Source organism: Neophocaena asiaeorientalis, unplaced genomic scaffold, assembly GCF_003031525.2.
Source record: "Neophocaena asiaeorientalis asiaeorientalis breed wild unplaced genomic scaffold, Neophocaena_asiaeorientalis_V1.1 scaffold150, whole genome shotgun sequence".
Lineage (NCBI taxonomy): Eukaryota > Metazoa > Chordata > Mammalia > Artiodactyla > Phocoenidae > Neophocaena > Neophocaena asiaeorientalis.
This window is the reverse complement of record NW_020176571.1, coordinates 6,711,189-6,723,423: the sequence shown is the minus strand read 5'-3', so window position 1 is coordinate 6,723,423 and position 12,235 is coordinate 6,711,189. Positions and strand designations below refer to the sequence as shown.

General features: G+C 41.8%; 1 protein-coding gene across 1 annotated transcript in view; it reads right to left on the bottom strand.

Moving 5' to 3' along the window:
- SLC2A3 (solute carrier family 2 member 3) overlaps nucleotides 1–867 on the bottom strand; it is a 10,510-nt gene extending 9,643 nt beyond the window's left edge. Inside the window, exons 1-2 of the mRNA XM_024733530.1 lie at nucleotides 763–867; nucleotides 59–219 (exon numbers count right to left, since the gene is read on the bottom strand). Of these exons, the coding sequence (XP_024589298.1) occupies nucleotides 59–219; nucleotides 763–840 (239 nt within the window). The 5' untranslated portion in view covers nucleotides 841–867. The remainder of the gene's footprint in view (nucleotides 1–58; nucleotides 220–762) is intronic.
- Between the last annotated feature and the right edge of the window lie 11,368 nt (nucleotides 868–12,235).

The following is a 12,235-nucleotide window of genomic DNA, read 5'->3' as shown; positions in this document are numbered from 1 at the left end:
AGCACAAAAACCAAAACAAAACAAAAAAAAAAAAAAAAAAAAAAAAAAGTATTAATACCTGCCAAACCGGTTGACAAAGAGTCCAACAGAAAAGGAGCCAACCATACCACCAACGGAGAAGATGGCCACAGACAAGGACCACAGGGACGTGAGTACCACCTCAGAGGGAGGGTTTTCGAACCTCTCTTGCAAAGTGTAATTGAGATAGTCCTTTATGATCTGCAAATTAAAATGGTTGGTGGGAGAAGAGACCGTTACAACTGGATGAGAAAAGAAACAAACATTGGGGATCTTCCCCTCCCTACGAGAACAGCATTACAGTTACTTTCTAGGTAGCGGATCAAGGGAATAAATAGATGGCAATGGATGAGACAGGTAACACACTGGAGTTAATGTTACCAGCTCTGAAAAGAATACTTTTTTATTTGTCCTGAAAATTCCAGTAGGTAGTAGTACTGATGTACTCTTGTTCGGTGACTATCCCAGCCACCCTCCCACCCTGAGACTTGGTAACTAACCCCTAAGAGATAATAAAGGAAGTGTGTCACCGTAGGGTGAGAGGAAGAATGGGTACAGTCCAGGGTACAGGGAGCCCCTGAGCCTTTTGCCTTGATCAATGATTCAAATAGACCCCCACCAATATCATTCCCCCTCTAGGTCTTAGCCAAGCTACCTACCAAGTGTGTCTAAACTTGTTAATTCTGGAAACACTACCTAAAGGAATAATTATCCTATTCCAAACTCTAGCTGCCTGGCACTCACCACCTCAGGAGCATTGATGACTCCAGTGTTGTAGCCAAACTGCAGGGAGCCGAGCACTGCCCCTCCCACAGCCAGCATGAGGCGGCCCGTCAGCTTCTGCAGAGAGAAAACCCCACACTGTTAGAGGCACGTCAGGCCCAGGTTACTAGAGGGCAGGGCCTGGGCTGGCAGGTTCCCTTGTTCAGATAGCTTGCCTGACTCCTGGCACCACACCAGCCCTTCTCTGAAGATGGGGGGGGGGCGGGGAGGGAGGAAAGAAGAAACAGTCAAAACTCTTGATGGATGATTGCCTCTTATTAAGAAGATGTGTATATCTGAAGAACTCAGCCTGTGAGCGGTATGAAAACAACAAAAACTTAACGAGTTAGGTAATGAATGAGGAACACGAAAGAACTGAAGAGCTTATCTGGAAATACATGGGTGAGCATGCAGAGTAAACTTGGGGAAAGTGGCAAGAGAATTTGGGAAAAGGGAGAAGTTAAGATAACTGGGTTAGTCGGTTTGGAAGCATTCGAAAAACAGCCCCAGGTAAGAGCAAGCATAGAACCGTGCTCAGGAATAGAAAAAATAGTGAGGGCACAGTAAAATGCCTTAGGATTGCTAAGAACAATTGACTCTGGAAACAGCTAGATCCAGCGTACGCTCACCCGTACCCCAGATTCCACAGAAGCCCGAGTACTGGTGGTGTGTCGTCATCACCAGGCTGCTCTTAACTGCATCACGTAATCTACAGGATCAACCTACTGTATCCTTGGTCCCATCTGAAATTCTTCCCCGTTCACTTAATAATGTACTGCTATCCCCCACCCACCCACCAGGGGGCGAGCACAAGCTCACGCCCAACCCCAGATGGAGACATTTTGTGAGGGGCTGTGCAGTAATCAACCCAGTCATCACTCACCTGGCTGGGAATAATTCCAGTGGGCGTGATCTTACTTTCCACCTCAAGGTAGCTCAAGTTTTACACCTGAGAACCCCAACCCCTCCTCACCTTAAACTCCTTCCCTCTCAGGTCAGACAGTGGCAGGCCAGGAGTTTCAGTTCCCCAAATTGACCTTGCCTCCCAGGCATCTAGTACCCCTGAAGCCCCGCCAGCGCACCGCTTTCTGTTTAATCCTCTCCTTTTAGTAAAAACCTCTTCTTTTTCTCTCATCATTTACTATTCTTGAGGGCCGTCCCACTTTTTCATCCCTTCTCTTCTTTTATTTTTAAGTAAGTTACCTCAGTGAATGAAAATACCTTTCTCCCTACAAATACTGCATCCGTAACACATTAAAATGCTGTGCACTCACAATCAGCCACAACAGGAAGGACAACTGGAATCCTCTCTCCTTAGTATCCAGGGAATCCCATAGGTCATAGAACAGATACACCGACCCAGGCCCCAAAACAAATCCCAGGTCCTTTCAAGGTCTAAGGCGTCCAGAGAAATCCTCTTGCTGGTTCTCAGACCCACACTCGTAATCAACACAACCAAGCAGCCCCTGATCCCCTGAACACTCAACCGGTTTCATCCTCACATTCTCAGTAGCCTGTAATTGTATTAAAGAAAAAAAAAAAAAACAAAAAACGAGAAACAAACACAACTTCCCCATGTGACTTTCCCTACCACAGGAAGGTGCATCAAACAGGGATAAATCCTTTATAGGAAATGACATCCAAAGAGAACTGGTGGAACTGTGGCACTGCAGGCTGGGGAAGAAATGGAAAGGCTTTAAGATGGCTAGGAAGAGAGCACAGCCATCACCATTAAGGCTTGCCTTTCGGAGCGTACCCCAAACAAGCAAAAACCAGTAACTGTATCGTTCTTACCTTCGCTGTCCCCATGGCCCTAAATTAATTCCTTTCAATCTTCAATAAAGATCTAGAAGTGGGATTCCAGAGACCCCTCTTCCAGCCAACAAAACCTCCAAATGTCCTTCTCAGCAGCAAGTTTTCAGACAGGTCCTCGGTACCGCTCCAACGTCTCCTCACGCACCCTTAGGATGGGCACCTATTTATAAGCTCCGCAAAGGGCGGAGCCTGGGCGACAAGCCCCCAGGCCCACCCCGCCCCCGCCCCCAGTGATCTCCGGACCTCCCGGAATTTTGTGACCTCAAGCTCTGCCCCCACCCTAGACCACACCCCCCCCATCTCTTTAAAACCACATCCTCCACCCTCCCTACTCCGTGGTTTTTTTTTTTTTTTTCCGAAGCTCGTCCTCCTTTCCTCTTCTAAGAGCAGCTACAGCCTCTTAGTTTCACAGACAAAAATGCTACCAGAAAAGCCTGGAGGGAGGGCAGATACACTTTATTTTTTGCTCTCGCAAGTGCTCAGAACTGAATAAATCCGTAAAGAATAAACGCTATCTATATAAGGAAAGTCGAGTGGGTGCTACTATATGAGAGTTAACGTTGTTTGACGGAGTGTAAACTGAAACTATTCCTAATCCTATGCATTTATCAGCTGCTCTTTGATTGTAGGCTGTGTCTACAATCTTGAAGGGGAGGGAAGGACAGTCTGAGAGAAGGAAAGCGAGTGAAGGAAGAATTGGAAGAATTTTTGGCTCTACTTGTCCTCTGATGAGCATACTCTCTCCTGGGAGAAAACCTGAGTGTCTAGGAGCCAAACCAACTCTCCCGGGCAGCAGAAAGGAGAGAATCAGCTGCCCATGGGACACAATCCAAACTCCTGAAAATATGGCATTCACCAACTCCCCACCCATTCTGAATTCTACCCATTCTGCAGTATTTTGCCTCTAGTCTCGGGTTTACAGTACCTAGAGGGAGGGAAATGATCAAATTCTGTTAAACAGGTATTTGCGGAGCACGTACTACCCATCAGACGGATTCATCAGTATATAGGACACAAAAGTCCTGGCCCTCAAGGAATTTATGGTGCTTCCCTTCCACTTAAAACATTAAAAAGGGGCGAGGCCAACTGATTCTTACACAACTGGAGTTAATTAGCAATATCCTATTCCTTCTGGGCTGTGAATTTCTTGAAAGAAAAGGGTGAGATAAATATCTGATTTCTAAGCCATACAAGCAAAGCGAGGAAGATTGAGTAGGAAAGACAGGTAAGAAAACTGTGAGCACAGGAAGATGAAGGAAAATAAAAGGAGAGAGAAGTGCTCCTGTGTGAGAGTTAACGAAGGGGGACAAGTTCGTAGTAGGTAGAGTTGGGTGGCTTTGCTGGGGGGAAACATCAGTAGTCAAATTCCTAATGCCTGTTAATCTGTAGCCTAGCAGACCCTGCAGGGGAAGAGCGGGTGGGGTGCGACAAGCCGGTAAAGAGGTAGAATTATGTGAGAGGAGCCACTGAAAGAAAGTGCACCTTCCCTTGGGGTTTTGGTTGGGAGCCTGGAATTCAAACTGGTACCACTGGACCTGAAACAGACCACATCGTGTGGTCTTTCCTGAAATGAGGACTTCTTTTAAAAAACTGAAGTATAACTGGCATACATTATCGTATTAGTTTTAGGTGCAACACATACTGATTCGATATTTTTATACATTACAAAACGAAACCACTAAATGAGGATACTTTCTAAATCTCATTGTTAGCTGAGAGTACTGGCAATGAGTGAAACGTGACAACCAAAAAAACCTTCCCTGAGGTCATTCCTCCCCTCCCCCACTCTCCCAATCCTCCAGGAAACCCTGAGCCTAGAGGCCCCTTTAGTTACCACAGCAACTGAACTTAGCAGCCAAAGGACAAAATATCCTGTATGGCAGTGCTGCCAATAAACATTCAATCTGAGTCATTTATGTAATATTAAGTTTTCTAAGTGGCTGCATCAAAATTTTTAAAAGAAAAACATAGGAAACAAGAATAATTAATTTTAATAATTATTTGATTTGACCTGATATAGCCAAAATAATACTATTTGAGTTTGATTAAATTACAATTGATTTATAAATATATTAAACTATAATTGATTAAATTATAATCAATTTAAAAATTATTAAGATAGTTTACTTTTTTCCTACTAAGTCTTTGAAATCCCGTGTGTATCTTACATCCCCACTTAGACTCTGTTTTCTACAGCTAAAGTAATATGTCGTTCTAATCAAAACAACGAAGTTGTGTTTAACGGGAAGATATTTTAAATGAACTAAAATTAGCAATTCGGTTCCTCAGTCCCACCAGCCACATAAGTTCTCAGCAGCCCCAGGAGGCTGGAGGCCGGACCCTGAAGCCTCACAGCGACATGTGCCCATGTGAGTCTTTTCTCCATTCTTTGACTTTTATTTATTATTTGTCTCACAATGTCATTCTTCTTCTTCTTCTTCTCTCTTTTTTTTTTTTTTTTTTGTCCACACAGCTTGTGGGATCTTAGTTTTCTGACCAGGGATCGAACCCACACCTTTAGCAATGAAAGCGCAGAGTCCTAACCACTGGACTGCCAGGGAATTCCCTCACAGTGTCATTCTTGGCTCTAAATCACTGTCTTTTATTTCTCCCTCTCCCTTGCCTTAGAATAATTACTCCTTAATGTTTTGCAAGAGTAAATGGCACCAGTGAAAGTAAAAAAGTAGGTCTTTTTGCCCTTCATTCACTCAGAGCAGGTTCCAGTGTAATTCCAGAACACAGTTATTTTTCCAATACTTACTGAAAGAACAGATGAAATAATTGTAAAGGCCTAGGATTATACCTGTCCCAAAGAATTTGTGTAAAACCAGTGTAGTGAAACAATACTGAGGGTCAGGATTTAGATGTCTGAAATCTGTAGGTATTTTCTGCTTGGTGGAAAAATAGGGAGGGTGAAGGCGAGAGAGATCTGAAACCTGTTTTCTCTGGCTAAACTCAGCCTGAGAAAATTACCTTTAAGGAAGCTAAGCAGCTTAGAGGGAGAGAGAACACTTCTGTCAATGTATATCTTTAAACGGTAACAACTGGAATTCAGCTGGATCTCAGGAATCTAAAGGTATGCTGAATATATTGAGATGAATACTCCTTGAGCAAGTGGGACTTAATATTAAGTTCCTGCTTCTCAGAAACCAGATCAGGAACCGGACTTGTCCCCAGGGTGACAGGGACCTCCAAGTTAGGCAACCCTCACTGTGGGCCACAGATGACAGTTGCTCAATACGACTGTTTGTTGATGTGTTGGGGGGATTGGCTGGGGGACTGGGGTCTTGGGTGCACTTTGGAAGCAGGCACCACGAGATTCCAAGCTCCACCCAGGCTGGAGCCACAGCTCTGGTGACCAGTCCCCACGGAGAATGCCAGCAGAGGAAAGGTGGTCGATAAATTTCAAAATGGAATAGGTTGGGGAGGAATGTTATGAACTCCCCAGCTAACAGTTTAATGGAGGCCTGCTTAGAAGAATGGGAATGAATGAATCAGGACCTGAAATCTCTTGGATCCAAAGGCAGGTAATCTTCCACGGTGGATCTCAATCTCCTTCTCAGGTTGCCCTGTGAGAGGATGTTTGGTAATATGATAACCAAGCAGGAAAACAAACAGATCCAAGATCCTAAAACCAGGGAACAAAGGGCTGTAAACACATTTACCTTGTCAAAGTAAAGACGGGGAAAACTACCTCTTCAACAGGACAATGTAAATGGCATTTCAAGGCACAGAAAAAGCTAGTGACTGCTTTAAAGACATCCAAAGCCAATCCTACTCTTCGCTCGCGTTTGTAATATTCCTCATAAAGAACAACTGTTGCATAGAATGTTATTTGTTAATTTTCTTTTATTAGGTTGGGTGTAGATGGAGTTTATTTTGAATCTGAAAAAACCTTAGAAAATAAACTCTCAGGGTGAAGAAAGAAAAAATTTGAGAAATGTTGATTTTCCTGTCTGAACTGGGTTGCAACTATTCATTATTCCAACCGATCCTGGAGGACCTAATCCCAGCTCCCAGATCCTTATTACTTTCTTCCCTCCTCCAATATTCAAAAGTTAATCCATCACACACCAGTGCTAGATGAATTACCTTAAACCAAAAATTTAATTACATCATCTCCTAATCAAGTAACTTGAACAAGTTATCGAAAAAGTCTAGATCCGTTCTGTCCAATAGAAATATGAGTCACACATGAAATTAAAATTTTTCCGGTAGCTACATTAAAAAAATGAAAAAAAAAAGAGTTGTCACTTTTAATATTATATTTTATTTAACTTAATATACCCCAAATATTCTCATTTCAACACATATTTAATATAAAAATTATCAGTAAGATATTTTATTCTCTTTTTTTTTGGTATTAGATCTTCAAAATCCAATCTTCATTTTACACTTACAGCACATCTTAATTGAGACTAAATTTTCAAGGATCAAGGAGGAATGTAGTCCTATTAATTAGGCTGTGTTTAACAAAAACATTTTACACAACTTAAAACTTTTTTTTACACTGCTTCAATTTTTTTTTAATTGAAGTATAGTTGATTTACAATATTATGTTAGTTTCAGGTGTACAACACAGTGATTCAATATTTTTATAGCTTATATTCCATTTAAAGTTATTACAAAACATTGGCTATGTTCCCTGTGCTGTACAATACATCCTTGTCGCTTATTTATTTTATACACAGTAGTTTGTGCCTCTCAATCCCCAACCCCTGTTTTGCCCCTCCTTCCCTCTCCCCACTGGTAACCACTAGTTGATCTCAATATCTGTGTGTCTGTTTCTGTTTTACTATATTCATTTCTTTGTTTTATTTCGTAGATTCCACATATAAATGATAACATACAGTATTTGTCTTTGTCTACACTGCTTCACTTTTTAAATACAGACTTTTTTCTTTAATGTTTCTTTTTTATCAAGGTATAATTGATATAAATTATATTGGTTTCAGGTGTGTAACATGATTCACTATTTGTAAACACTGTGAAGTGATTACCTTAATAAGTCTAGTTAACACCTGTCATCATACACAATTACAGAATTTTTTTCTCTTGTGATGAGAATTTAAAAAATTTTAAAGTTAGCAACTTTCAAGTATACAATACAGTATTATTAACTATAGCCATCAATGCTGTACATCACTATAACTTATTTATTTTATAACTGGGAGTTTGTGCCTTTTGACTCCCTTCTATTTTGCCCCCCCACCCAGCCCTTTGCCTGTGGCAACCACAAATAAACTGTTCTCTGTACCTATGAGTTTTTTTTTTTTAGATTTTACATATAAGTGAGATCATATAGTATTTGTCTTTCTCTGCCTGACTTACTTCACTTAGCATGATCCCCTCTAGGTCCATTCATGTTGCTGTAAATGGCAAGATTTCATCCTTTTTTATGGCTGAGTAATATTCCATGGACACTTAGGTTGTTTCCCTATCTTGGCTATTGTAGATACTGCTGCAATGAACGTGGGGGAGCATGTATCTTTTCTAGTTAGTGTGTTCATTTTCTTTGGATAAATACTCAGAAGTAGAACCACTGGATCATATGGTAGTTCTATTTTTAATTCTTTTTTTAAGAATTTGGGGATTAAAAAAATATATATTTATTTGGCTGTGCCAGGTCTTAATTGCAGCATGTGGGATCTTCCTTGCAGCAGGCGGGCTCTTTCAGTTGTGAAATGTGGGATCTAGTTCCCCCATCAGGGATCGAACCTGGGCCCCCTGCATTGGGAGCGTGGAGTCTGTAGTCTTAACCACTGGACCACCAGGGAAGTCCCTATTTTTAATTTTTTGAGGAACCTTCATACCATTTTCCATAGTGGCTGCACCAATTTACATTCCTACCAACAGTGTAGGAGAGTTTCCTTTTCTCCAGATCCTCACTAACACTAATTATTTCTTTTCTTTTTGATGACAGCCACTCTAACAGATGTGAGGTGATATCTCACTGTGGTTTTGATTTGCATTCCCTTAATCATCACTTAATGATTAGTGATGTTGAGCAACTCTTCATGTCTTTTTTGCCATCTGTTTGCCTTCTTTACAAAAATGTCTATTCAGATCCTCTGTCCGTCCCGTGTCCCCTGCATCGGCAGGCGGACTCTCAACCACTGCGCCACCAGGGAAGCCCCTACATGTGTTTTGAATATTAACCCCTTATCAGATACATGATTTGCAAATCTTTTCTCCCATTCAGTAGGTTGCCTTTTCATTTGTTGATGGTTTCCTTTGCTGTGCAGAAACTTTTTAGTTTGATGTAGTCTAAATACAAACTTAAATGAATTAAAATGGGACAAAATTAACAATTTTCCTCAGCTGCACTCACCACATTTCAAGTGCTCAGTACCCAACCTATCATTCCAGTATTGTCTGGAACATAGACTGTACACCCAAGAAGTATATGTCCTTTTTACCTAAGCCCAAGGGAACTATTTGTCAGTTTTCAAACAGTTTCAACATTTCCTGCCTCACAATTTTACTTTGCTATTGCCTCTGACTTAAAAATCCTTTTCACCCCTGCTTGTAAAAATCGTTTTCATCCTTCAAGGGTCAATTAAAATGCGAGATCCTCACAGCCAAAGGAAAGACATTTGAAGATTATGCATGTTATGGTCCTCCATTCTATCTTGAATTTTAGATATCTAGGTTGAAACTCCATGGGAGCATGATCTGGTTTGGGTTTTCTGGTCTGGTCCAGAATAGAATAGGGTTCCAATACATGTTAGTTGAATCAATGAATGGTTGTATATTGATTTTAATTTTTTTTAAAAGAAGATTAATTAATTAATTTTGCAGCATGCGGGATCTTTGTTGCGGCATGAGGGATCTTTTAGCTGTGGGTGTGGACTTCTTCCCCGACCAGGGATCGAACCCGGGCCCCCTGCATTGGGAGTGCGGAGTCTCACCCACTGGACCACCGGGGAAGTCCCGTTGTATGCTGAAGTTGTAGAAATATGTGGAAATTGCCAGGTGATGGAAAAACTGATGAAGTCCTTTCAGAGAGATGCAGGATCAAGGCAATGGAACAACAGTAAGAACAGGTTCAAATTTAACTGAAAGCATTGCTTCCTCTAGAACCTTTCCTTATTCCTCAGTCTGCTCCTGCATATTTTAATTGTCCTCCTTGTCTGTCTCCCTCATTCACATTTCCCTTAAGAGTAGGGATTTTGGACTTCCCTGGTGGTGCAGTGGTTAAGAATCCGCTTGCCAATGCAAGGGACACAGGTTCGAGCCCTGGTGTGGGAAGATCCCACACGCCACAGAGCAACTAAACCTGTGAGCCACAACTACTGAGCCCGCACACCGCAATGAAGAGTAGCCCCCACGCGCCGCAACTAGAGAAAGTCCGCGCGTAGCAACGAAGACCCAATGCAGCCAAAAATAAATCAATTAAAAAATTAAAAATAAATAAATAAAGTAGGGCTCCTGTTTAAAAAAAAAAAGAGTAGGGATTTTTTTTCTTTTCTCCAGTCTCGGCTCCACATAAGGCTGGACATGTGAATAAACAACTGAATGAATGAATGAACAAATTAAAACTTATCAGTACGAGTTCCTATTTGCTTGAGGAAGAGCATAGTCATGTTTCCTGACCACACAAACAGGACAAGGCTGGCAGTGAAAGTAAACTCAGTGAGTACATGAACGCATAACCAATTATGTGGGGTTCTTTACACACCTGAGAGCGATCATTGAAGATATAATATAGCACTGCTGCAAGACTAAACCACAGACTATTGTGCTCATAACTGACCTGCTAAAATCATTCCACATGGTATGATGAAAATCAGTCCACATGGGACAAAATATTGACATCAGGATTGCTTTGGAAAATCTGGGGAATCTGGTCATTATGTTGATTTTAGAGTTCTCACCAACAGTCTGTAATTTTTTAAAAAATAAATATATGTATTCTTTAATTTTTGGCTGTGTTGGGTCTTTGTTGCTGTGCACGGGCTTTCTCTGGTTATGGCAGAGGGGGCTACTCTTCGTTGTAGTGTGCGGGCTTCTCATTGCAGTAGCTTCTGTTGTTGTGGAGTACGGGCTCTAGGCACGCAGGCTTCAGTAGTTGTGGCTCGTGGGCTCTAGAGCGCAGGCTCAGTAGTTGTGGCACACCGGCTTAGTTGCTCTGAGGCATGTGGGATCTTCCCGGACCAGGGCTCGAACCTGTGTCCCCTGCATTGGTGGCGGATTCTTAACCACTGCACCACGAGGGAAGCCTCTGTAATTTTTTAAACTTTTAAAGTTTGTAAGTGCTTAGCACAAAAAAGATTTGATGTTTGTTGTATTGATTACAGAGCACAGATAGACACAATACTCTTCTTTTTTTTTTAAATAATAAGTTTCAATAGGACTTTAAACCTGCCATCCGTAGGCCCTTTCATTTTATCGTAGCCACTTTTGTCACTCAGATGCATTAAAACATTGTCTATAGTTTTAACAGCTGATGTCTTAATGTTGACCAAAATTCTTTTTGAATTTCATTTAAAGAAATTTTTGTTGGGACTTCCCTGGTGGTGCAGTGGTTAAGAATCTGCCTGCTAATGCAGGGGACACGGGTTTCGAGCCTTGGTCCGAGAAGATCCCACATGCCACGGAACAACTAAGCCCATGCACCATAACTACTGAGACTGTGCTCTAGAGTACTCTCAACCACTGCGCCACCAGGGAAGCCCAAAATTTTTGTTTTTGCCTAGTATCACTAGTCTCCAATGCCAGGATCCGTTGTGGGCTGTGACTCACAAGAAGGGTAGCACTGGTTGCACAGCAGCCGGCTCCTGAGAGCCAGTTGTGCACACTGCTTCCCAGGTCTGTGTTCAGTGAAATCACGCAGGTAGCTAGACATCTATCACAGTGTGGGTATTTACACCATGGAAATTGGCAAATGCTACAATCAGATTTTTTTTCTTTTTCCTTCTTTCTTTCTTTTTTTTTTAAGCCCAGAATCCTAACCACTAGGCCACTAGGGAACTACCTTTTTTTTCTTTCCTTCTTTCCATTTTTTTTTTTTTTTTTTCGCAGTATGCAGGCCTCTCACTGTTGTGGCCTCTCCCGTTGTGGAGCACAGGCTCTGGACGTGCAGGCTCAGCGGCCTAGCCGCTCTGCGGCATGTGGGATCTTCCCGGACCAGGGCACGAACCCGTGTCCCCTGCATCGGCAGGTGGACTCTCAACCACTACGCCACCAGGAAAGCCCCCATTTTTTTTTTTTTTTTAGAAGCACTGATTTAACAGTGACTCCACTGAAAGTAAATAAGGCTTCTTAGAGAAATAGCTGATTCCGTACCTGGGGCTAAGAGATAGATAAGGCTGGAACACCTTACTGTGTCAGGAAGCATAGAAGTTTTCAAAGATCAATGTAGCCATGTCAGAAGGACACAGGAGCCAATTTAAAAGGGACTCCTACTGGCCAAAGTTACGATAATTTGGGCATCTAAAAGAGAATACTGTCTGAGGTTAACATATTGTAAAGCTAAAAAATCCATAATGATACCAAAAGTAAGAAAAAGGTAACATCAAGTAGTCTGAAACGAAAGTGAATAGAACGTATTTCCGCTAAATCTTATTATTCAATCATATTTTTTAAAATAAAGAAATTTATTTATTTTTGGCTGCATTCCTTCTTTGTTGCTGTGCGG